The 26,527-nt window shown below is 42.4% G+C and overlaps 2 protein-coding genes across 2 annotated transcripts in view; both read right to left on the reverse strand.

Moving 5' to 3' along the window:
- The window catches only part of rab11fip3 (RAB11 family interacting protein 3 (class II)), a 32,985-nt gene extending 8,295 nt beyond the window's left edge, over nucleotides 1–24,690 (reverse strand). The window contains exons 1-5 of the mRNA XM_071542492.1: nucleotides 24,212–24,690; nucleotides 14,840–14,933; nucleotides 10,199–10,275; nucleotides 6,622–6,794; nucleotides 1,987–2,190 (exon numbers count right to left, since the gene is read on the reverse strand). Coding sequence (XP_071398593.1) covers nucleotides 1,987–2,190; nucleotides 6,622–6,794; nucleotides 10,199–10,275; nucleotides 14,840–14,933; nucleotides 24,212–24,373 — 710 coding nt within the window. The 5' untranslated portion in view covers nucleotides 24,374–24,690. The remainder of the gene's footprint in view (nucleotides 1–1,986; nucleotides 2,191–6,621; nucleotides 6,795–10,198; nucleotides 10,276–14,839; nucleotides 14,934–24,211) is intronic.
- Nucleotides 24,583–25,882, reverse strand: LOC139663750 (uncharacterized). The gene is made up of 2 exons (XM_071542481.1): nucleotides 24,857–25,882; nucleotides 24,583–24,615 (listed from the first exon to the last, which is right to left on the reverse strand). The coding sequence occupies exons 1-2, from the start codon at nucleotides 25,880–25,882 to the stop codon at nucleotides 24,583–24,585; spliced, it is 1,059 nt and encodes a 352-aa protein (XP_071398582.1).
- Nucleotides 25,883–26,527: the final 645 nt, after the last annotated feature.

Here is a 26,527-nt window from a genome sequence, read left to right on the forward strand (position 1 = left end):
TCAAAACAACTTAAGCTCTCAAGCCAGCAAACAAAGAACGTGGTGATTTATTTCAGTGTGGGAGTCTGCAGCAGCAGCCTCTGCCCTCTCCTCACATCACCTCTTTACCGGCCGATTGTTCATTCAGGGAGCAAGTCGGGTCGGCATTATGCAAGGAACTGGCACAGGTTCCTGTTTATGTAGGCAGAACGGCCGTGTTGCATGGCAGAGTTTGACTGAGTGTCACTCGATGGTCATCTGCACTTGAGAATCGCTGCTGCATGAAGCCAGTGTGAAGGATGACATTGTTAAGTAACATCCGCAGTGATGCGTGTGTGTATGTATGTGTGTGTGTGTGTGTGTGTGTGTGTGTGTGCAGAATAGATGCAACGCAAAACTGTGTTTATCTGTGTAATGGAAGTGCTGTACTGCAAGATTTATATGTGGGTGTGTGTAGGTGGCAGTGATACATGCTCCAATAGCGAGCATGATTGGCTCAAAACAGTGACGTGTTCAAACTGAGTGGGTGATGTTTGTGGGATGCAGCATTTTTTTTTTTTTTTTTGGATATGGATTTTTCATAACTAAGCACATACCCTGTACATATGCTGTAATATTTCACAGTCTTTTCTCATACAGGTTTCTTTTCTCATTTGTTGCACATTTTAATTTATACTTTTTTGACTTAATATGTCCATGTGTTGGAATTGTCAGTTGAGTATGTTTATATAACCCCTGTTTGTTATATTCGTATGTATATCCTGTTCTTCTTTGATGTATCCTATTACTACTTGCTACTGCAACGGCCCAATTTCCCCACAGGGATCATTAAAATTTCATCTAATCCATGCACAAATCATACTTCAACTGAGTAGCTTCATCTACCTCAGCTTTATTCTTACTGGAAAGATGATTCTTACAACTAACAGTAAGGTTGAATTACAATAAAAAAAAAAAATGTCTTTAGTAGTGGTAACTATAAAAGTACTATTAGTGCCAATCCAGTTAGAGCAGCTTATTTCCATATTGTGACTGGGCTACAAAAGCTAGGCAGTTAGCTGTTAAGAGCTTCCTGGCAAGGCAGATCAGGGAAATATCACCCAAGCGGGAATTATGCATTATCCGGCTTAGAGTCTCTGATGAAAACGGAGCGGAGAAAGAGGGAGGAAAAAATGAGTAGAAAAACAGAGTACGGTAGGAGCTTTAACAGAAATGAATGGCGCTGGAGGAGAGAAGGGGGAGTCTGTGTGTGTGTGTGTGTGTGTGTGTGTCTGTGTTTGGGTGTATTTTGGTGTTTGACAGGCACCTCACACTGCCACAGTCAACCTGTATCTGTACTAAGGCAGCGGTAAAGTGATAAAGCTTGTTAGACACCCCTCATGATGGCTGAACTCCACGCCAGAAACCACCTTCTGTCTGTCCCAGAGGACTTGGCGACAGAATCCACAAAGACTTAAACGGCGCGTGAAGTGAGTGTGAAGCAGTTGCTCCAGAGCGCTCAGAATGAGCCAACAAGGGCACAGGAACAGGAGCATAGTTTTGGAACATTAATTTAGCCCCGATATCCTCATTTTTTAATAACTTTGCAACAGTGAGAGTAAGACTTCTGGAATGAACTTTGCATTCGCTCAGTTTATCTCGCCCTTCAGGAGAAAAGGAGGCAGTAGTGGGTGGGAAGGACGTTTCCAGATACCACTTATCAACGTTTGACCTCCATGTCTTTCTTAACAAACAGCTAAGGAAAGCAACCGGAGGCATTTAAGCCAAGAGACTGGAGCTGGGAATGTAACTGACAGTGTGGCACTATTATCAGGAAGGGGCAGATAAGAAAAAAGTTGTGACTTGACAGCCAGGGTCAAATGATATTAATATTCACAGCGCTTAAATAACCTTGGGGCTGTCTCATCCTTTGTTTTCATATCTGATTTGGTTTTAAGACTTTGTCAGAATCAGTTAAAACTTCACTTGGGACAGATTGGCTTTAGTTGCGTAGGGAGGAGCTCGTACCTGGGAGAGAGGAGTAGTGAGGAGCCGTTGACCTGTTCAGGCGGCTGTAAGAGAGAGGAGTCCCCCCCCCCCTCCGTCCCCTCCACGCTGCTCTCCAGCAGCAGCTCTGACGTGTTGCTCTCCCCGAAGTCCTCAAACTGCTCCTCCTCTCCACCGATGACCGTCACCAGGGAGTGATTATGGAGCTCAGAGTTCAGGGAGAACCTGAAGGAGACAGGGAGAAAGGGATGACTGTGTACCTGTGTTTGTTCATTTGCCTACACAGCAACAGCGCACTCAAATTTAGTTTCAAGCTAAAGATAGAGGAAAATGTGTTAAGTTTAGATACTATAAATACGGACGTCCGTTTATCACAGTGTGGATAAAAACAGCTACAGAACCATCCATTTAAGAAACCGCAGGCACAGCCATACCTAACAAGGCCCATTTATTCTGACTACTTCATTCAGCGAAAATAGAAGTGCTGCAGTATTTGAGTTGAAAAGGTTGATATGTTGGACCCAGAAGCTTGGAAATGACGAGGGCCTAAATCCTGAAGTACAATTAATCTTCCCCTCGGAAGAGCGGCAATCTGGACAAGTTCTACAATCACTTGTCTTCAAAGGTAATCTGTTAATTCACATTAATCCCAGTCTGCCTTGGCCGAAACAAAATGTCTTGAGCTTCACTGGTAATGCAAAACCGCGATGGCAACACTTGCTACATGTGAGCAGAGCGTTCATTGGGTTCGATGTGGGTTAAGCTTCAGAGATGTCCTCAACTGAGCTGAGAGTAAGGGCGAAGACTGTGGCGTTTATAATTGGCTGCCCGTCACACACAATGCCATAGAAATCCATGCACAGTTTTAGCAACCTGGAGATGTGCGATGATTAGGGTCACAGGAGTTTAGTAAATAAACTCCTTGCTCATCACTTGAGAGGATAGCTGGAAAGCCAGCCTTTCCTGTTGTACTACAGGATACCTTAGATGTCTGAAGTAGGCACAGGATGAGGATGTCCGAACCAGAAAAGGTTGTTCTTTCTCAGCAAACAACAATGACATAGTAAGTTTTTGTTGTTTACAAGAGAAGGGCCATTAACCTACCCAATTCAAATCTGAACCCCCACCTTAAATTACAGCCTCAATCCTACAATGTATCATGTACTTTTACACATACTCAACAAAGCAGTTGGACTCTGCAGATGACACTTGACATATTTCAACAGTCTTCAGCCTCTTTTACCCAAACGACAATGCAGTTAAAAGTCAACTGCTGTGATGAACAGAATCAACATAGTGCTGACCTACTGAAATAGAAACTCAACCAAATTCGAAGCCACTTACCCTGTACTCAGGCCCGAACTCAGCCCCATACTCAGGTCCCTCACTTGGAGGGCTGGTGAGGAGAGAGAACGCATCTTTAAACGCCTTCCACTGCCCCGGCGTGAAAGCCTCGGAGCAACTGGAGACAAAACACCAGACAACCAGAGTGGAATCCTGAAGTTTCACTGGTTACACCAATTTGAAACAAAGCCACAATTCTCCAGTGTGGAGAAAACAGAAAGGGTTTGGCCTTTGCAAATGGCCAAGTTTGTGCTCCTAATGAGCTGCCAATCTACAGTCCAACATGAGTTGATGGTGCATCGACTGTGCCACCCTGCAGACCTGAGGCTGTACCAGGAAGGGCCGGCTGTGAGTGGCTGAGGGTTAATCAGATTTGAGGCTAAGTAGCGGCCAACAAGCAGGCCTGCTGACTGTCCAGAGACCAGACGTGTGGGGACGTTGGGGTAGGACAGAACGGGATGGACCGAGAGGCGGGTGGGGGTTGCTAATCCTGTTAAGATTCCTAATCCCCAGTCAAGTGCATGTACTCCTGCAAGTAACTTGTCTTTGGCTGTAGGATCTAGCTAGGGTTTGCTGTGCTAACCAGGTTAAAAGACCCTTTTGTTTTGTTTACCAGCAGTCAATGTTGAGTCACTGTGTACAGCAGATTAAGTGTTTTTGACTAAGAAACAGTTGCTAACGTGTTGTTCTGTGATATACACTACCAGTCAAGTTTCGAGACACCTCACTGAATGCACACAATGACACAATGTTTTTCATTGTGTTAAAGCCATTTTGATCTAAAGGCTTATGCCTAAATGCTTGAAATTAGTTTCTTAGACAAATATAAACCATGAAGTTGATGCCTATGTATGGACTTCTTTCCAAAGCCTTTGACTTTCCATCCAGGCAAACGGTGGCTACTTTAAAGAATCTAAAACATAAAATCGTTTTGATTTGTTTAACACTTTTTTGGTCACTGTATAATTCCATGTATGTTATTTCACAGTTTTGATGTCTTTACTATTATTTTAAAATGTGGAAAGTAGTAAAAAAATAAAGAAAAATGTGGTGTATCAAAACTTTTGACTGGTGTATATTTTTCATTGAAAAAAAAAAAGGGTTACAATCCTTGTCAGCGGATACATGAGGCATAAAAATGATAGGGATGGGATTTATATACATATCCGATTTGGATATGATAAAGCTTCCCATATTTTACATAGAAAACAATCACATTCACAGCTTGTCAAAAAGTTCACTGGCATGCTGAAGCCATTGACGGGTCCAGAGAGAATGCTTTTTCATTCTGGGAAGTTCAGACAAAGGAATAATTTTCCAAATTTCTGGTAAACACTGACTGCTGAAACGGGAGAATATAAAGGTCAGAGAGTCAGTTGAGTATTGGGTCCCAGTCAGCAGGAGAGCTAGCAGGGAGCTGGTGTGAGCGAGTGGGGGAGAGGAGCAGATTAGTCCTTGCCAAAGACAGGAAAAAAAGGAAAAGAACAAAAAACAGCTAACTCAACACTTCCTGGAATTCAAGGCTCAATCATGGAATGGGAAGTCCAAACACATCCCTGTCAGGCAGAACCCTCCAATCCGTCATCAAGCCGGAGAGACAGGTCACACAGTCAGCAGATAAGGCCTCAGTCCTCTACACTTCCTCCCTCGTGCTTGGCCTAAATACTACCCCACAAAAACACTCACATTCAGACGTATAGACCCCAATCTGTGGCAAATACTTGACTTACAGAGACAGGGAAAATGGGTTAAATTCAGCTAAAGCAGCAAAGATATTCTACCCATCAAGATGCGTGGGATTGTGTGTGTGATCAAGGTTTGATCTAAGCTTTATCATAGTCCAAATGTCCTACTAAAATTTGTTCAGTGTTCCAAAATGTGCCTCCTTCAAAATCATGGGCGACAGAAGCATAATCAGAGACAGTGTGTTATTTTTCCTCTGGTCCAAAGACAGCACACTGGCTAAAATGACTCCCTACTGCGCTCCAGAATGACGCATCTTGCGACTGTATTTCCCTGTAGTGCTACTTTGTCTTCTGTGGTCGAACCAGTGCCAGTGGCAATTTCCAGTCTCTGAAGCTTTGATTCACTGTTTTCCCTAAGAAATAACACCAAAGCAACATTTTGTCTTCACTAAAGCCATGGATGAACACAGACCCTTTCTGATGTCCATTTTCAAGTCCATTTTCTAATGGCTAAGCTCTTTACATCCTAGCCATAGTCAAAACCTACTGGTCTCTCAGTCCATAAGGGATAACTGGACACTGCCCAGCACACACCAGAGCTAATCACATTCACCCTAACTGAACATTTGAACCAATTATGAGTCATTGACTCCCGCCCAAACAAATCATCAGGCATAGCAACACAAGTCAATGGAAAAAAACTGGGAGCCTGACAAAACTATAAATGGAGCTGGTACTAGTGGTACATAGAAGTTATTACTCAATTCTTACAAACCCAGAGGAGATTAAGTTAAAAAGATTAACTTACTGTGATCATTAGCAGCTTATACCATAATGAGAGAATTCAAAAAAGATCAACAGATTCCAAAACTCTTTTCAGCCGGTAGAAAACAGAGAATCCACTTAGACACACTGACTGGGGTAAAGAATGGCAGAAGGAATCTCTCTGTTCAAGGTCTCTCGCTCTCACACTGTGCACATTTCAAGTTATCTCTAGATGAGCTTTCCTGTTCAGCCGTACAAAAAACAACAGTCAAAGTCACTGCTATTTCAACGCAGCTGCGAAGTGTTGCCTCAAACTCCCTGTGACAGTATATGGTGTATGAGTACATGAGGACCTGCATTGGAACAAGTTGATGAAAACAAAACACAGGAGCATCTTCAGGTGCGTTTGACCGAGACTTTCTACCCACTGGTATCTGGGTGAATTCAAGGCATCAGGTCAACGAGGTGATGTCCGTCTATTGCCTCTTTAATCTCCCTGTCTGGTGACCCAAATAGAAACGTAGTCCCTGATCCAGAGTTGGCCACGCAAGACTCGTAAACCACGTGATTTCTGGACTTTGTGTGAAGGGTCATTTCAGGGCTACTTCACTCAGCTGAAGATTTGACACACATTTACAGTGAGTATTATGGCCGGCAGTGATCATGACCAGCATTGTGACTGTTGATCTGACTCACATGGCAAGTGACTTACAACTGAAGACAGTATTCACAGCAGCATTGCACTAAACCTACGTTCTCAGTGTCAAACTCGCCTCCCCAAAGTTGAGGATGTCGAGGAAATCTGAGTGAACTGACCAAGTAGAGGTGGTTTATTAGCCGAGGTTGGAATCATCTTACTGACCTATTGCTGCCGTCCTCGGGGTCGTGTAGCGTGGCCTCGATGCCGCTGTCCGTCTCCACATCTTCATGCATCTCAGGAGGTACAAGGGCCCCCGTGTCCTCATCGGTGAAGGTCTCGCACTCACTGTAGGTGCTCTCCGAGCCCAGGTACGCACTGTCAGTCACCTCATTTTGCTGAAACAGAATAAGATTAAGACTAAGCACATTTCATCATGTCCATTAAGCAGTAAACACAGATACAAATACGTGCTTTGTCATTGGGTCGATGATTCACAGCCGATCAAAAAATAATGACAGTGCTAATGGCTTATGGATGGAATGTTTTTACGATAGGCAAATTATACTCTGCATTTAAGTGCATATCTGTTATTAATTTTGTTATATTTTTCTAGACTTATCTTTGCTGACAAAAGTAAAACACAGCTGTAGAAAAACCGCTGCACAAACTAGTCATACTTCTTACCAAGCTGTTACATCATTATGAAAGATTAACAAGCACTATGGTGCTCAGCGCTTGTATCATTACTAGTCTCGCCTAAAGGATTTTTTCAAAATGTGTATCATCAGGTGTATTTTGCAATCAGGAGAATTGTGCAATTTTTTGATGCAACAGGCAGACAAACTATAGGTTGATCAAAGAAAGTGAGAAAAATGCAGCCATTTCAAAGACAGACTATTTTCAATCTTTGAGTATAGCCAGTGGGTACTAACGGCAATTATACCAACGACCAAACAAATCATACAGCATAAACAGGCTTCAGAGGCAGTCTGCAGGGTTTCAGATGGCTGTGCCAAGCAAAACCTACTGCATCGACACCTCCAGTCAACAAGTACAAACACAGAGTGCGCAAGCGTACATAAGCTTAAGGTTTTCCAAGCGAAGAATACCAAATGTTTAATATAAAAACCCATAGACTAATATATGCCAAAGAATGTCTTCAGCTATTAGCCACTAGAAGAACAAATCAGGCATTAGGGCCATCAAGTAACAATGAAGGCAAGACAGGTGAGTAACGCTGGAGAGTAGAACCTACCAGACTACGTGGAGCGTCGGGAGGAGCTGGGCCCAGAGGGCTATCCACCATGCCCAAAACCATGCTCACTGCCTGGCCTCACTGACAGGAAGGCTGGCCTGTCATGAGACCCTTGCAATAACCCCTCCTAGTGCTTCCACGCTTTCACTCTCAGAGAGAGTGAGAGAAAACAAATGTGAAAAACGGAAAATATCTAAACACCTCGTTCAGCTCCACTGGGTGGTCAGAGGGGTGGAGACAGAGACAAAGTCCAAAGAGCAGGGGAAGGCAGCTGTACTGCTCAGTCTCCTACTGCCACCCTTCTACCCCTCTGCCCCAAGTTAAAACACCACAAGATCAGCGCAATAACTGTTTAATCTCTGCTGCCTTGAGAGTTCCAGTTCCTGGCCCAGTGTGACATATAAATCATTAAGCCATGTTCTTCGGTAATCAGACTCTCACGGACAGCATAGAGAATGAAGGCTATACATCACAACAACCTGCCATAACTGTCTGGCTGTGTGCCTAAATAAGGAAACCAGCATGTTGTTAGTCTATAACACTCCGAGGAGAGACTCTACTGGCCTGCATTAACCAGAAACTCCCTCTTAAAAAAAAAAGAGGAAGAAAGAAACATACACAAAAAAAACTTTTGCCAGCACAATCACACAAAAACTGGTTATGACAAGTGGAGTGTTGTCATTTAGTATTCCTATTCAAGACCTAAAGTAGGAGATGGAGAGGTGGGTGTTAAGCCAAAGGGAGAGAAAATTTAGAAAAGGAGAAGGCGGGTGGGTGGGGCGCTGCGTTTCTCTTATGCCAGGCCTCAGCTGAACAGCCTCACCTTGCCTGTTTTGAAAGCAAACAGGGCTAGAACAGCACAGCCATTGAGAGAGAGGAACCCTTTTCTGCCAGGAACCCAAGGGAAAAACAGGGCCACGGACACAGGTGTGGCATCTACTTCAAACATGCACAAACTCTGCTTATGGGTTCCTGTAAACAGTAGATACCTAACAAGAATATTTCCATATAGAAAATATATTACAAATCACTAGGCTTAACTTATCACAGCATTAGTTCAGATTTACATTAATTCCGCTGTGTAGAGCACAGATCCATCATTGTTCATGGCTGTTTTCATTTCCATTCCAATGTTTTTCCAGCTCCACTACGCTCATGATAAAACGGTATGCAACACCAAATACACTGAATATCAGACTGAAAGGTTCGCACTCGTAAATGACAACGATAAGACGCCAAATGTGTTCAAAAAATCTTCACCGAGGAGCAGAAACAAAACACAAACATTTCAGCCCATGGCTTTCATTAGTGTATCTGCATACAGACTCCTTACGAGCAATTAGGCCGAGCTCAGGTGCAAACAATTAACCAAGATAGATGCTTTTCTGACAACTAATCACAAAAAAAGACTAAAAAACGACAGCCATTCTCCACATAACTCATAATGAAACCAGAGAAAAATTTGGCATCAATCACACACCACACACAGCCATTCACAAATTACTCAGGTGCTATTGGGAATAACAGGAAAGGAGTTAGCTCTAGTTCTTCATTCAGTCTATTTGGACACATGACATTTAATCTATAGATCCATTTAGCTTCTACCTTCAATAATGTATTCTCAGTATTTCCCCCCTCTTCGACTGGGTGGCGCTCTATCAATAGCAATACATTTAGGATCTCTCATTTCTATAACAAGCAACTTGTTAAAAGGGCCTCCACTGTGTTTTGGAGCCTCTCCCAAGACTGGACAAATACATCAGGCATTGTTATCAGTGCTTCTTGTTATGGTGGATTTACTGTCTCACCAAACACTCACCGTGACGCACTGTTCTATTCTAATCCGGTTTGTTTGCAAGTTTATTCTAACACAGTGTTTGAGCTGGAATATCTGCCTTACAGTCATCAACACCTACAGCAAGTGAAATGGAGGACTGAAGCCAAAAGTGTTGCTTATGTGCCTTAAGAGGAATCTATACTTGGCCCTGCAAACCCTTAGAATGCACTTATGAACCATACCAAGTGAGGGCGCTGATACTGTGCAATGTGCAATGTGCAGCCACTGAAACAGCCCGCAATCACAGTTCTATACTGCTCCAAGTGCACACAATAGCTGAAACATTTCAATCTCGCCGAGGCCAGCATAAATGATAGTTAAATATACAAGTTCTGTGCACAAGAGGAGACAGGAATCCCAGATATGCTAACCGCAACTGAAAAAAACATAATTCCACACACATGTAAAAACTCAGGCGGATTCCAAGTCATTCAATATTTGTCAAAGGAAAAATAAGACGAAAATAGTCAGCCAGATGCCATTCGGTGTGTGCCAAACCAGTGTGTTCAGCGTGTGGAATATTCACAGAGGGGTAATGATAGCTCTGCTAGCCACTCGGTGAATTACAGTGGGAAGAGTGTGAGTGCACACGGAGTTCAGCCTGTGACCTTCACCCTGCGGTGCTGTGTGTACCAGTGAGAAATCGAGGCAGAACAACTGGACCACACACACAAGACTGAAATGAATTTAAAATGCTGTTGCCCCACCTCGTCGTATTCCTCTGGGCAGCCCACGGCTCCGTCCCCCGGACTGTAGTGGACATCGTACAGCTGTGGCTCTGGACCTGGAGATGTGGGAGAAGAGGATGAGAGAAGAGGATGGGGTTAATGTGTGCAGGATAAACACACAATGTCAGCCAGCAAAGGAGGCTAAACAAACAGAGAAGACTTATGTATATAGTACCAATGTGCATGGTAAACAAAGTGCCATAATGTGGAAAGAAGAGAGGGGAGCGGTTATAGCAGGTGGGTGAAACAACAGCAGAGAACGGGAAATTCAATTAACGTCAACGTTCAATACAATATCCCAAGATATTTCTTATGGAAGCGTATAGTTAAGTTTATTTAAATGTTGATGCAAATTGGGAAATGACAATGCAATCTCAAAACAACATTTTATTTTCCACCTATGTCTGCAGCATTTGGGTAATAATTTAAATTAAGCTTCAATAACGCAATAAGCATTTGAATTTTCATATGTTAGTATGCACATTCTCTGAAATACTGAAGATTGAAATGAAAAAGCCATTTCATTTTCAAAGACTTGCCCTAAGTTATGGTTAACAATATTGAAATGTTAATTTAAATCTGAAGCAACCAACGCATTGTCCCCATTTGCAATTACATTCCCATGTTCTCACACTATTTCGCTACCAAACATGTAAGGGTTTGTGTCCTAGCTGCCCTACTTTGACATCTATACAATACAGCAGTCTATGCTTGGTGTACCAATAAACATTATGTAACTTTTACACTCGCATTTCAAGGGCTATAGAATGTCACGTAATAAGTGTATGGGCAAAATAAAACAATAAAAAGGACAAGAAGTAACCCATATCCAATTCAGATTTGTCAATAAAGGCCTCTGTTGAAAGCACCTGCAGACAAATGGTGTAACCTGAGATGGACCAATAAGATGGACTCCCATCAGCCATTGCGGCTCCTGTATCTAGTAAACAGAGCAGTGAATAGCACCCTACTGAGAGAATGGAACACAAACAGCGCTCTCAACAGCAGCTGGTGGACCCTGGCGGTTTTGTGCCCCCTTGTCTTACGTAACCCGCTGCTCTTCAAGACTCATACACATTACAGCCCATATAAGTTAAATGAGTCCGCACCAAATGGGGCTGTGCCTGAAAAGCTGGCTTCTGTTTGGGTTAGAGTCCTGCAGTCACTTGGCACAGATTCAAACTGTCACACAGGACAGGGATACTTGATTTTCAAATGGCTCAACCAGTTCCATTCAATTCCTCTGGTGGTTTCAAGACCAACTTTTGTTGTTCCAGACATGCCATAGCCACTACAAGGGACCAGGCATTTCCATGGCCTGCAGGCTTGTCTTTATTAAGGTTACCCATGCCAATAAGTGTTACAGAAAAGAAACAAAGGGAGGTAGAGGTGGAGTGCATTGAAAATCACATTGAAACTAAACAGCAGGTTGGGAGCTGGAATATCAGGTTCTGTGCTGCGATTGCAGGGTAGGTGGTGGCGGTGGGGGTTGGAACATGAACTGGACCTGTTAGGTCTAAAAAAAACAAAGTTTAGCTAAAAAAAGGGTCTTAAAAAAACTTTATGCTGCCTTTACAGACTTACTGGAATTCTGTCAGCAGTGTGCTAGAGGTTTGGGAAGTTACGATAGAGCTCTGATCTTCACACACTAACGGGAAACTACCTTCCACCAGGAAATGTCTGATTCATTTTCAGCATTGCTTGCTGGACAGAATAGTGGAGAGAGACAGGAAAGTTCAGACAGAGACTTGAACCCGGGACATCACAGTTGATATTTTTGTCATAATTTAAGATGAACTCTACAATTTACAATTACAATTTCCCATTTGGCAGACTATCTATTTGTAGGTATTATTCATGAGTGAGGCCCAGTGTCTTGAGACCAGTTTTCCTGCCTAGTCAAAAGTTTACACTTCAGTAATTTTCTATCTCTCATATTTAGAAACCATCACCTCAATTCAATATGACTATTTGCTATAATAAATAATCAGCCTGTTTGCCTTGCTTACATTCCCTAAAATCATTATTTGGCTGAAATACTTTTATTCGTTTTATTTAAGTAATTATTTTGCAGGAATATTATTTCAAACACAATGACCATGCTACAAGTCTGTACTGTAATAAGACAACGCTAATGGGAATGTGACAAGCCACACTGTTGATGAGGTAATTTCATCATCCTGTAGCCAAGTTTCTATTGACTCAAGGCATGCCTGGGTTTTCTGAGGCTGACTTTGCAACAGAGCTACGCAACAACAAAGAGAGATGCAACACAGAAAGAGAGGGAGCGAGAGGGACAGAGGAGAGAGGGAAGACAGTGAATAATTCAGGCGAATAGGACTCTCTGCCCAAACCCCATCTCTGTCCAACTCCCTCTCTGAAACCCTGCCTATCAGCCCATGGGTCTGTGCATCTCATGCTTTCCAGTAGATTACTTATTAATGGTCCGAGTAACCGGAGCTGTGTAACCCAGAAAGCCCTGGGAAGGAGTGCCTCAAATCGATAGAGGCAAGCAGCACACTGTTGCAGTGACGTCAACACAACCTGTACTGTATGTCAACACAGCCAGCATGCGCTGTCAACAAAACTCTTTGTAATAACGTCAGTATAGCCCCGGGGTGTCATGTTATGATAATGATGTCAACGGCACGCCGCTGTTGCGCTAGAGTTGCGCAGCACATAAATCTATCATACCTCACTAACTGGTAAGAGATGGAAAATAATTTAAATTTAAAGTCACTCCGAGATTTACACGCGACAGCAGGGGAAAGGCTTGACACTGAAAATAAATAGTCTCGGGCAACGTTCTCTCCCTTTCTTTCCACCCTCCTTTAAATGGCTGAGGTGAAGCCTGAGAAACCTGATGACTTGGCTGTCGAGAGAGAGAGAGAGACGCTGATGAATTGTGCCCATTCTTTTAAGAGGGACGTATATGGGCCCTTACATCTTACAACAGTTTTTAAAGGCTCATAAAATGGGTCAGGAAGGCAGCAAAATGGTTAAAGAAAGAATAACAGTATTTTGAGACCAGTAACAAAGAATTTGGGTCAGTTCTCTTTTCCTTACAACATTCCCTCACCTCAGCTGAGGAATAGCTGTGAGCATACTGTGGGGACAACAATATTTGGCACCGTGGGGAATGTAGTAGAAAGATGGAGCCAGATGCTGTAGACTCAAAGTAGGAGCCGCTGAGGCGTTCTTTACAGCAGAATCAAGTACAGTAATGGCTAACTTCAGGCTAGCCAATATAAAAACAGAAGGTTGTGGGCCCCCGTGTTATCAAGGGTGCTTAAGCCTTGCCATTTTCTTAATAAGAAAGAAAGACTTCAATAAGAAATGAAATACAAAACAGATGAAGATGGGGCATTTACACAAAAATGTATTATATATTTAAGTGTGCACAATTTCAAGCTCATTAGAACCTGACTTGCATACCAGCAGGTGCAATGTTGAGCTTGTTACTCAAAAAAGTAATGTATTATTCATTTCAAAAGTAATTTAACTTGATTTATTACTCCCTGAGAACAACACTTATTACATTTGTCTTATATTACATTTGTCTTATCTTCAAAACAAGGGTTAATTTGTGTGCCTTTCTCAGCTACTTTCCAACTGTCTGAATTGAAAGAAAACAACCACAACACTAAAGGTGGACTGCCCACTCAACTTTTTCACGGAAAAATCGAACAAATAAACAAAACAAAAAACTTCCAATGAGTTCTACACATATTCACACACTGCACACCTCAGTAAATTTTGTCTATGGCCTATAAATGTCGCTGGCTGCTTGTCCTTTCAATTACGCATAATTTGTGGCGTAGCTGCCTTAGCCAACATGGCTGACAACAACATCCACACCTTGTCTGTTGCCTAGATAACGTTGTGTGTCGTGTGTCCAATTTCACAACTCAGACAAAATTACATCCAATGTGTGAATGTAACATCAGTCCAATTTGGGAGTCTTTAGCCATGAGTTTGTTGTTGTGATGCTTGATGATGATGATGATGATTTTTGAATGATTTTTTTTGCAGTGGACATATTTTGTGTAGCTGTGCACAATTTCCAACAACACTTTTGACATACTTTGGCTCAGTGAAATCAAAGTAGTGGCAATAAATCTACCTGGAGGAAGTGAACTTTTCTACCATTTTGCATCTGGGCTAGCTCAGTGTGTGTCTGAGTCAACTGAGAGGATGATGACTAATTATGGCAATAAGGAAATCAGTGGATGGGGGTGGAATAAAGTTTTCAGATATAGAAACAGAAATTTGTTACACTATTCTTTACTGGGAAAAGTAATAAATTACTCTATTGTTTCACTACCTGACACTGGGAACAAGCAAGATTTTATCTGTCAGACTATTTTTAGTAGGTAGGTTCCTCAATTTAATGAGGGATCTCCAGAGTTTCAGACATCAGGCCAATTGAGTCCACAAAAAGGGGACACCAAAGTCAAAAGTTTAAAAGAAAAAACAATAAAACAGGTCATTGACTACTTGAGACACATCAGTCCCAGAAAAGTCTAAGATTAAACCATTGTGGATACACACACACACACACACACACACACACACACACACACACAGACACACAGCTTTACAGTGCATCCAGTGACTCACCTCCATTGCTAATGGCAGAGATTCCACGGTGGAAGTCTTCAAAGCTGATCACTCCCAAACCACTGGGATCCAAGAACTTGGTCAGATCCTTCACCTGAAAGACACAAGTCACACACAGTCAAAACACATTTCATCACGGCAACAGAAAAAAAATCTCTCTCCCATAATCAAAATGGACCACCTCGATCAGTGGTTCTTAAATCCGGTCTTCAGGGTGCTGAGTACTGCTGGTTTTCTATTCTGCCAGGTACTTTTCATTCCGTCTGTGTAATCAGGGACTCATTTAAACCTGGGATGACCTGGCAGAATAGAAAACCAGCAGCACTCTGGACCCCGAGGACTCGATTTGAGGACCACCAGCCTAGACACTTCATGAATTAATTCTGCAATAACAAACGTGATGTAAGGGGAAGGTCTCTGCACAAGGGAGCAATTTGACTGACTTAACTGCAATCTGAGCAAACTGACTGAAATGGCCCGCATAATGCATTCACAAGAGCAAGGCCAGGACTCTCTATCTGAAAAACACAGATTCTTAAGGTTGTTTCACTCACGTAACAGTTTCATTGCAGAATTCTGTTAACTACCAGGATATTTTTTATTACAGGAATAAAAAGATACCAATAAAAAGAGCTCTGACCTCAGGAGAAACATCTTTTCGAACGTCATGTATTTCAGATTTTATTGGATACCGGGCAATATTGAGTTTACAAGGATTTTACAAGGTTACAATGGCACTGTCTCTGTTCAGAAGGGGTGAATTGAGCTCTAGCAGACTACTGGCCATACAATTCATTTTAAGACAAAATGACAATAGTTACTGAAAGCTGATAACTTACTCTCATGAACAGAATGTGTTTTCACCATACAGAATAAAAGAGGGCGTGTAGAGTGCGTTATGTCCATGCCATACTTTTGCCATATTTTGTGTTTCCTTCACATTAAAATGTGGTATGAAGACATAACATTTCAAATGAGAGACTGACCTCCCATTTTACCTATATTATTGTTACAATAATTGGGATATATCAAAATTGTCAGAAAATAGATTTGGGTAAGGTTAAATGTTATTCTTCACACATACGCTTCTTTGTAATGCACGCAGGCTTACAATGTGGAGCGATAAGGCCTTCTATGCACAGAGTCGATTTCAAGCTGCAGTCAAGTGATAATCAGTTACATAAGAGTACCTGACTGTATATATTCCCTCAGTCAGTAACCTGGCAACAAGAGGTGCTGTCCAAGAAGATAATGTGTGCTTTGCACCAGTACAGGACCTCAGAATATAACAGACAGTACGCATATTATGAATGTTTTTCTAGACTGAAAATTGAGTCCAAGGGTATGAGAAATGGATTCTGATTTAGGCTATTGCGAAAGCTTGAACCTGACTTGATTCCTCGGCATATCTTCCAGGTTAATGCTAGCAGTTTGGTTATCTGACATCCAGTGACCTAGGCCAGGGCCTAGACTTATGCCTATATCTGCAGAATTAACAGTGGCGCCGAGCAATCAAAATCTATTTGCACAAATGACAGAGTGAGCCAAATGTGGTACATTGCAAAATTTCACTAACTCATCATTACACTGTCATTTCAGGCGTGTATCGTTGACAAAATTAGCTGGGAGGGAGCCTGACAGTATGTGGGGTGAGGTTTCTGTGGTTTAGGCTCACTCAAGCCTTGGGAAAGCAAGCACACAATGCGAACATGGTCATTTTACAAAGGCTTTCATTCTGTGCGGGGCTTCTCTGTTCTGCACTTTTTATATCGGTTACACACACACAGAAAAAGCTGATCTGCTTAGCAACGTTGAGCTCCAACTCAGGAGGCTGAGAAGGCTGAAACTCCTAATAAACTCTGGATTCAGTCTCACAACCCCAGTGACTTATGATCTGGGCTGGGCGAATTAACCCCAGCTGCATTGAGAGACAGGAGGGGAGTGGCCCAATCTCACTGAATGGCGGTTAACACTGCAATTTTGAGCTTAGGATGTTGCATCAAGCCTCTTCCAGCTCCCATCTCTGCTATGTAAATCCTCACCATGAACTAGGTTGGCTATATAGGCTAGAGGGACGGTTGGTGAAGAAATAGGGTGTTTCAAGGTTGGAAAGTGTGAGGAGAAACCTAATCAGGAGCAGCATCATACTAATGAATTTGCACAAGTAAGTAAGTAAGTAAGTAAGTAAGTAAGTAAGTAAGTAAGTAACTTTATTTATATAGCACCTTTCGAGAGCAGAGACGTCACAAAGTGCTTCACAGGGGAAATAAAGCATAAACATACACACAGACATAAAACACAATAAAAACAGACCAAAAACCCCCCACAAAAAAACAAAAGTAAATAGAAAATTACACAAAGGCAAGTCTAAACAAATGGGTCTTGAGCTGCTTTTTAAAGGTGTCCACAGTGTCCACAGATCTTAAGTCCAGAGGGAGAGAGTTCCAAAGTTTAGGAGCCACAACCTCAAAAGCACAGTCTCCTTTAGTTTTTAGCCTAGATCGAGGAACAACCAGCAAACACTGATCAGAGGACCTTAGAGAACCGGCTGGTGACATAGGGCTGCAGTAGATCTCTAATGTAGGCAGGTGCCTGACCATGCAGAGCTCTATAGACGATCACAAGGACTTTGAATTGGATTCTGAATTTGATGGGGAGCCAGTGAAGAGCCATCAGAATCGGTGTCACATGAGACCTTTTGGAGGACCTGGTCAAGAGTCTAGCAGCAGCATTTTGGACCACTTGTAAATGATCCAGGGATGTTTTGCTGAGGCAGGTGAAAAGGGAGTTACAATAATCAAGACGGGACGATATAAAAGCATGAATTAACATTTCCATCTCCACTTGAGTCACAATGGGCCTGAGCTTAGCAATGTTTCTGCCGCTGGAAAAAACAAGAGCAAATCAGACGTTGACATGTTGGTCCAGAGTCAGAGCCTGGTCCATAGAGACACCTAGATTTCTTATGGAGGGTTTAACTGACAAGATAAGAGACCCAAGACTATCCCTTATCTTAGGGACAAGACTAGAAGGGGCAGTAATAAGGATTTCTGTTTTGTCTGCATTTAGCTGTAAGAAATTATCTGCCATCCAGTTTTTTATAGCATTTAGGCAGTTATTTAAAACTGACAATTTAGCTATGTTATGAGGTTTAAATGAGACATATAATTGAATATCATTAGCATAGCAGTGATAGGAGATACATTTAAAGTGCCTTATTATCTGTCCAAGGGGAAGCATATACAAGGCAAACAGAATAGGACCAAGAACTGAGCCTTGGGGCACACCATACATACAGAGTTTCAGATGAGGAGGTGAAGCTACCAACAGAAACTGTGAAATTCCTATCAGAGAGATAGGAGGAGAACCACTGCAGGGCTGACCCAGAGATACCCACCCACTGCCCAAGTCTCTCAACCAAGATACGGTGGTCCACAGTATCAAAAGCTGCACTGAGATCCAACAGCACCAACACCGAACATATCCCCCTGCGTCACCATGCATCAAGATGTCATTCGAAACTCTGAGAAGAGCCGTTTCTGTTGAGTGTAACCGGCGAAAGCCAGACTGAAACTTATCAAAGACATTATGCTCATCTATTGCAGTTGTGAGCTGCTTAGCAACCACTTTTTCTAAAATTTTGGCTACAAAAGATGGGCCTGTAATTTTGGGGTAGAGAAGGATCAAGGTTTGATTTTTTTAGAAGGGTAGATAACAGTTGTTGATTATGGAGAGCACAGCAGGACCAATGGAGCCAATGACATTTTTAAACAGAGATGTTGGTAAGATGTCAAGGGGGCAAGAGGAAGTTTTCATAAGGTTAACCAAGTTAGTAAGATCTTTGAGTGTTATTGGAGAAAAAATCTCCAGGATTGTAGGCCAAGAGGAGCACGAGCACAAACGCACTTTACCCCCCGACTCTGCACTGTGATCACGACACTAACCTGCTGCAGCACCTAGCTTACCTGTATGTGGAAATGTTACACTGTCGTTCCTGTTGTGTGGTTTATGTATGTTCTTTGACGTCTTAAATATTATCTTTGCTGAATTTTTGTAAATGGCTGACTCACTGCTCTTACATGCAAGGCGAATTCCTGTAAAAGGCTAAATAAATCAAAACTGAAATCTTAAGGGCTGAAGTCAGTTGTGGGTGTTTGTAATACAACTTTTAGTTTTCCACCTCTGAACACAGCATCATGGTACACAGGAAATCATTTTGTTGCATGCATGCTATTCACACACATCTCTGCTGGGTGAGGTGAGAAAACTGAGGTGGGATTAGGGGATTCCCTGCATGTGTCTATGGTCCTAATAAAAAAAAAAATAGTGTTTAACATTTTTTATCTGTTAATATAAACAGACTGCAAGCCTGTTTATTTTTTCAGCACTATTACAATATACAGTTCATCTGTGCAAGTTATTGCTCCTGCCATAAGTGACTAGGGAATTGTTAAAAGTGTCTCAAGTGTCATAACCCACCTCTAACGAGGCCAGATAAAACACTGCAGTAGCCAAAGCAAATAGTACAATGTAAACCAAACATGCCCATGTATCTTAGGCAAGCTAAACCAGTTGAGTCTTTTAAACCACTTCTTAAAACCCATTTTATAAACTTCCTGTCTCTAACAATTCTTAAATCCGCAATTCTTTGTTTTTTATTACTGACTAGATTTTGTCTTTGTCTTTTTAATTTGAAAAACTGCAACATAAATAAATGTATTATTGAAGTTATTGTTAGTAGTAGTATGTAATGTTATGTATGATTATGTTCTACCAGCGGAGCCCTGAAGGACTGGGGTAAAGAGCAGGTTTTAACTGAAGCTCCATGACAGCACTGTCCTTTCCACTGCTTAGCGGAGCGGTGATGGCACTGTGGTTTTTCTGTTTCCTCTATTTGTGTCTAATCAGTGCAGGGGCACGCCTGACCGCCTCCACACAGACCACTGTTGTGCATAACCCCGTGGAGACGAATACCCCCTGGTGGGAGCCTTTCCTACAGAGGGGATTTCGAAAATAGCTCTTGAACAAAATACTGATAACGGTCTCGTAAGGCCATAAGCCTAGTTCGTCTGCAAAAGATGGAGGAGACAGGGCTAATGACAGTGTCTTTCGATGGAGAACGTAACAGACACACACACACACACACACAAAAGCAAACTAGAGAGAGGGGACATTTCAGGGCATGGGACATTCCACTGCGGATTAGAGGGGCAGTACATAAAAGCAAGCGGGCCAGGGGAGGGCGGCTGGCTAAAGAGGGGCTGGGAGTGAGGACGGACAAGAGAGCGGCCACCACAATACACTTCTATGGGCTTTGTGCAAAAATCGGGGTCAAAACCAGCGAGTGGCGGTCTGAAAGATCTTTTTCAATGGGCGAATTCCCAGATATGGCCTTGCCCTCACTACTGCATGACCGTTCACCTTTGAGAACTAGTTATTTCAGTTATTCTGTATGAAAGGTCTTACAGAGCAGCAGTGCCTGCAGCTTTATGACCAGGTCAACATTAAACCGCTCTCGCTGTTCCAAACACTTGCAGGACATGTCAATGAACCAATAACGTGATTAGCTAAGTGGGAAAATAGCTGCTTTCATGACACACTGCTCTGACTTCAAAGTGAACTTAGAGAAAGCAGTTCACCACTGGGATATATTGTCACCTCATGTCTAAGTTATCATGCAGAGATGGTGGTAGAAGTTGATCTGGAGACAGTATCAATGAAGAATTGCAATATCATGTCTTATTTTCCTTATTCACACTTATGTTCTCCCTTGGAAATCATTTGGAAAATTGAAAAAGGTGATAATGCTAGTACACAACATAGACCATATTTGTTTTCTGCTTGGAGATTAGTCCTCTATAGTTACATTTAGATGACAGGCATATTCAAACCACTCACAATACAGTGTGGGTGTGTGTGTGTTTTCTTTGTCACATCCAGATCACTGACGTCCTTCCTGGAATGATTCTGAAGAAGATATTTGCATTCTAAGCGTAGAGGCACCATCTGAACATTCGGGACATACATGCAAATATCTGATAAACAATTTCCTGCAGTCTCGCACCGACAGCTTACTGGGATGTTACTAATATGGTACAATACAGGCGAAAGGTCCGCACCAAGCCCTTGCCCAAGCTATGACTAGAGGAAACTTGTAACTGACGGAAAGCCTGCTGCGTACAGTCTTGGTAACAAGAATTCACCACAAAGAAAACAGAATGATTTGCGAAACTTGCAGACACAATAAAAATAATCCACAAAAGCAAACACCATTTACCACATTCAGAAATAAGCATGTCTTGCTAATAAACCGTTAACTACTCATTATGAAATCCTGACTTCCCCCTCTCACCCCCACAACCACTTGGCTTTTTTTGTTGTTGTTTTTTTTCAATATGAATCATGGCCCCAATGGTTTTCTCAACCACACTGCTGAAATATTTGTGTTACCACTTGGGTTTACAATAGAATCTCACTAATTCAAACCAGTGATATGTTGAGATAACTGAAATACAATGATATACTGAGGCAAAGCTAATTCAAATATTAAACAGGCATGCACATGTATTCCAAAAATGCTTTATATGGTGTCAACTGCAGATGACAGGTCTTTAACTTGATGCACAGCCTCAAAAATATAATTGAAACGATTGCACACACTCAATATAAAATATCTTCTACTTGACATTTTCTGTTCATTATACCACTGTATGCATTAGGCCTTTCATCAGTAATAATGGCATACATCTCTGATATGAGGAGTATGAACCATTTGCAAATTTTGGCTGATAAGTAATTCACACTAGGACTTCAAACAACTGGGTGGAGGCCTTGTCAGATTAGACTCGACCTTCTCAATGTTCCTTGAGTTAGCCTAACGAGCTCCAAATCCACTCAAAGGTTATACATTCGTTACATAACATTCCTCAAATTCTGAAGATAAGTCTGTCTGCAGCTTGCTTACTTATCGTACATGAAGAAAGCAAACAAGACTAAGCCCGCGTCTCTCTCCATGATCACGAAAGGACGGAAATCTGAGAAGCAACTGAATTAGCTGTAAAGGCACAAATTTGCCCATAGCCCTTGGAAACCAGATATTCCTAAGCTCAAAGAGACAGAAAGGAGTAATCAATCTGCACAATCTGGTTAGCAATCCAAGGCAAATCTTTCAGAAGCAGGGATCCCAAGGAAACTGCCGGAATCTGAATACTTTGGAGGTGGAGGAGGAAAAGTCCACCAGAAACCAAGCACCGAGGAATAACACCAAAGCAGGCTACGCCTATGAACTGAGATAAATTCCTAATATCATGTAAATTTATCTGCTCTGGGGCTCCCCACCAAAACAAGAGGTGGAAAAGATATACTTTTAACTAGCAAACAGCCAAAGCCCCTCTCCATCCCTGGAAACGAGGTCATGGGCAGGTGGGGGACGGCACCCAACCCATGAAGTCCCTCTGACTCAGGGAAAATACATTCTACTCTTAATCCTTTAAAATTCTCTGCCTGGGGAGCCACAGATACCTACGGCTGGGCACAGGAAAGAACAGGGGCAACAGTGGCGCTTTGAACTGGGAGTGAAGGGATTAAAAAGTATTAGTCAGCCAGCATCACAGTCTGTGGATCTATGTGGTTGAGTACTAACAAGTACCCATCCTCTCCAAAAAACCCTGTTAAAACTTTATCTAACAGTGGTAAACTGATGCTGTATAGCATGCCCTAAAAGAATGACGTTGCTTGCAATGTCCCCATATCAAACCAAGATTAGAAAACTAGAATGGACATGTACATGTGATAAGGTTATCTTTTGGGCTTCATTAACAGACAAAAAGCACACCAGAGGCCAATAACTGAGAGTAAGTGTTGGAAAAAGATATTCAGTGCATGTTCATCAGGATGCAACCCTGCTAGTGTTATCAGTCAGGCTTCATCAGCATTTGCATCCACCCTTTAACTGTTATTTGCAAATGGTGGGTTCCACTTGCGAGGGCTGATTCTTGTAAACATTTGGAGAGGCACACAGGCAAGCATGTTAAACGGGACAAGAAACTGACGTCATTTTTATTTTGCACTCTACTCTCAAAGAATCTAAGCAACACAACGGAGTCCATGGCTTTGCAGAGGAATAAAGCAGGCCGGGTAATGCTGAGTAACACATTCTAATGGACTGAAGGGAAAACAAACAGGATCTCTGTAACCTTCCATTGCTTACACAGAGAAACACTGATTAACTAAGTAGACTATCATTTTCTAGAGTGGGATTCAAGCAATTTAAGTCATTATTTTAAACCTTTCAGTGTTCATTAGGCTGTGGGCTATTTTAAGAATGTTTTCCTTTTGTCTTTGACTTGCCAATAACTGTGAAACTTTACATTTCAAAACATGTGGAAAGCCTGGGTGCAAAGGGCCAGATGAGTGGGTGAGGGTCATGGGTGGAGTGGGATGCATCAGTCATTTCACAAGAGATTATCCCTAAACCACAGGATATGCAAATGGGAAAATGAGTGTTTGTCATCTGACATACGGAGGAGTGCCAGACCCGACAGAATTCATTACAGGCAATATGCTTTTGACAGACTTATCTGGATGATGACCCAAATCCTAATTCTTGAACACTCACCAAAGATAGATTACATACTAATCCAAGCATGGTTTTAATAATGTGTGGCAGTATTAGCCAAATCCATTAAAACCAATGTTCAGAGTTGTTTTGTAGGAAACATAGGAGAAGAATAGTTATGATGGTCAGAGTTGCCACTAAATTTACTAAGCTGATTTAGCCATAAAGAAATGGGCCTACAGGCTATTGCTGCCTCCTGCCTATATAGCAAATGCTTTGAATTTAAAGTGTAGACCAGAGCACTAGAGGGTTCAAGTTACCTCTGCTTTATTATGTGTCAGGGTAACCTAATGCAGCTCATCCAAACATTTAAACAAATAAGTGAGTGCCATTTTGAGAGAGAACAGATTATTGTATTGTACCAGATGCAACCAGTACTTAATGATAGAAGTCTTCTCTCTAAATGAAAACGTAGATGTCAGAGACCAAGCACCAGTCAAAATTATTAAACTAAACCTGGCTGATTCAGGCTACTCATTTTGTTTGAAGCAATATCTATTGGTTTCAAAACACATGATTGGCCCTTATGCAACTTGAAATGATCACACTGTGACATCAGACAGATGGATTTCAGCTGATGGAATTAACCATGCATTTACAGGAAGCTCTCTGAGGTACAGTGTAAAATCAATAATAAATCATTTAGGTAGATGGACCTCTTTTGGTCTCACGTACAACTTCAAAATGCATTATCCAGTAACTGCCTGCTCAAAAGAAAGAAATCAACACAAAAAACAAACAAACAGAAATCTCACCTGATCAGCACCATAGGCAGCAGCGAACTCCATAAACTCCTCAATACGAACAAAGCCATCTCCATCTTGGTCTAAAGCATCAAACACAGCTTTAAGTGGAGAGACATCTTCCTCCCTCGTATTTACGTCGGAAACCATGGGCATGGAGTCAGCTACCACCATTTTAGAAAGGGAAATCGTCTCCACGTTTTGCTCACTAGTCCATCCAGGCTCAGGAGAAGAACTGCTCAACTCCTGCACTGGAAAATCAAAAGTAGCCACTTTGTGACAATCTGATTCTGCAAGCTGGTTAGAGTCTGTCGACCTCTCCCCATCGCTCTGCTCAGTTTGCAAATTAGGATCGCTTTCATTCTGCACACCCTCCGGTGGTTTCAAGTCCCAAGTTTCCTCATCATGGAGTTCATCTGTGGTCAAGCACAGATCCAAAGCCACTGTCTCATCCCCCTGATTTTTGGCTTCCAAGCAAATTTTGCCTTCCATCAAATCTTTACAATCATTCTCCGCAGAACAACTGTTACTGGGCAAGTCACCCTGGACAAAGGCATCTCCATCTCGGGGCGCCCTTAGTGATGAGGGTTCAGTTGACGAACTAAGAACAAATGAGTCATCCTCACTTCGGTGCTCTGAAGTCAGACTTGCAATTACAGTTGCCAGTGTGTGTTCCTCCTCTAACGCCTCTGTTGGGGAATCTAATGGCGCACCTGTGCAGACAAGAGAGGCAGGAGTGGTGGGGCAGAGGCTGAGGTTGCTGTCACAATCAGGAACCTCTAAATCCAACAAAGGCACAGATCCCTCCAAAAACTCTGGTGGCGTGCTGATGTGGTTGTGCAGGAGGCAATTCTCCGGTAAACCTTGTGGCGTAGTGTTACTGGCTATGGGCAGATCAGTCACCGGTTCCAGGACTAAACCTTTGTCCCCGGTTTCAGGTGACAAAGTCTCCCCGCCCTGTGAGGGAGGGAGGCCTGTGTGCTCCTCTAGTGACAGGAGTACCTGCTCCTCACTGACACCCTGTGGGTTGACCTCACCTGTTCGCTCTGGGATGAGACAAGAGGGGGGTTGTTCACATGAGAGGAGATCTACCAACAGAAAGGAAGCCTCTGTGTTGGTCTCAGAAGTCCTCTCTGAAATCTTCAAAGGAGAAGAGAGTTCACTGAGGGATATCAGCTCCCCCTGACTGCTCAGGACACTTGTGTCCTCGGGAGGGGCATCCTGTGTCGGACTGAGTTCCTCGCAGGCTGAGTTTTCCCCAACTAAATCAGTGAGGCTGGGGGAAAACAGCCATGACAGAGCACAGTCACCTATATCATCCCTCAGTCCATCAGTTTTTTCTGTATAAGACAATTCTTCTAAAAGTGTACTTTGGAGAGCACCTTGGGAATTTGTGGACTGATCTCCCTCCAACTGCAAGACATCGTCTCCACAAGAATAACCGGAGATCTCTATGAGACTGTCCAAATTTAAGGGCTCGTCCTGGAAAACCTCTTCCTCTTCACTATGTTGACATGTGTGATCCGGGTCAACATTTTTGAAATCCAAACCTGTCTGACCGCTCTTGTTTTGAGGCAACATGCCTTCTTTGTCTGAATCCAGGGTGTGAAATCCAAGGGGAAACGGCTGTTCTGACTCCCACTCTGAATGCCCCAAAGGGCCAGACAGAACTGTCGGTTCCATTTATATTGATTTTCTTCCCTTGCAAACTTGAGAAAGTTGGTGACGTCTTATCTCCAAGTCAAGATCCAATTCTTCAGTTTTAATATTGTCATGATTTTACATGGTACTACACATCTTCACTGGAATCTTTGAATTATGAGTGTGGAGGACTCCTACCATCATTGTCTAGTTCTGAAATTAAAAAAAGCTGACAAATCTTAATGTTAAGTAACAGTGACTAGCGACAGGATAAGGTTGAATAACAGTTTTAAGTAACAAGTAGGCTCAGAAACAATGTCAGTGAGGCGACAGATTAACAAAAAGTTCTGGGCAATATAAGCTTTTGCTGTTTTCACTTCATTGGTTGCCAACCACATCTCGATAATAATGTTACCTAAATTCAAAATTCATAACTGTTTCGCCTACACGACAGTTTCACTGATGTATAAATCTGTTTTGACTCACTATGTCCCTCTCTGTCATGGCAGGTCCACTCCTGGTTGTTGCCAAACGCTCCTGCTTCCACACATCCAATGTCAACATGCTTCACTTTGGCCTGAAAGCTAGCGACATAACACTTCAGAACGACACTGACCAACACAGAACATCTCTCCTAGTAAGCCAATTTGAAACCAAACAAATTAAGCAACCACTGTTTGTCAACAT

Source organism: Centroberyx affinis, unplaced genomic scaffold (assembly GCF_046629955.1).
Source record: "Centroberyx affinis isolate AG114_WGS23_722 - 3 ecotype Tasmania unplaced genomic scaffold, CSIRO-AGI_Caff_v1 ptg000229l_1, whole genome shotgun sequence".
Taxonomy (NCBI): domain Eukaryota; kingdom Metazoa; phylum Chordata; class Actinopteri; order Beryciformes; family Berycidae; genus Centroberyx; species Centroberyx affinis.

Coding starts and splice junctions, on each gene's coding strand:
- LOC139663750 (XM_071542481.1), bottom strand. CDS start 25,882: ATGGAACCGACAGTTCTGTCTGGCCCTTTGGGGCATTCAGAGTGGGAG. Junction 24,616..24,856: donor AGGAACACACACTGGCAACT/GTAATTGCAAGT, acceptor GCTTGACCACAG/ATGAACTCCATGATGAGGAA.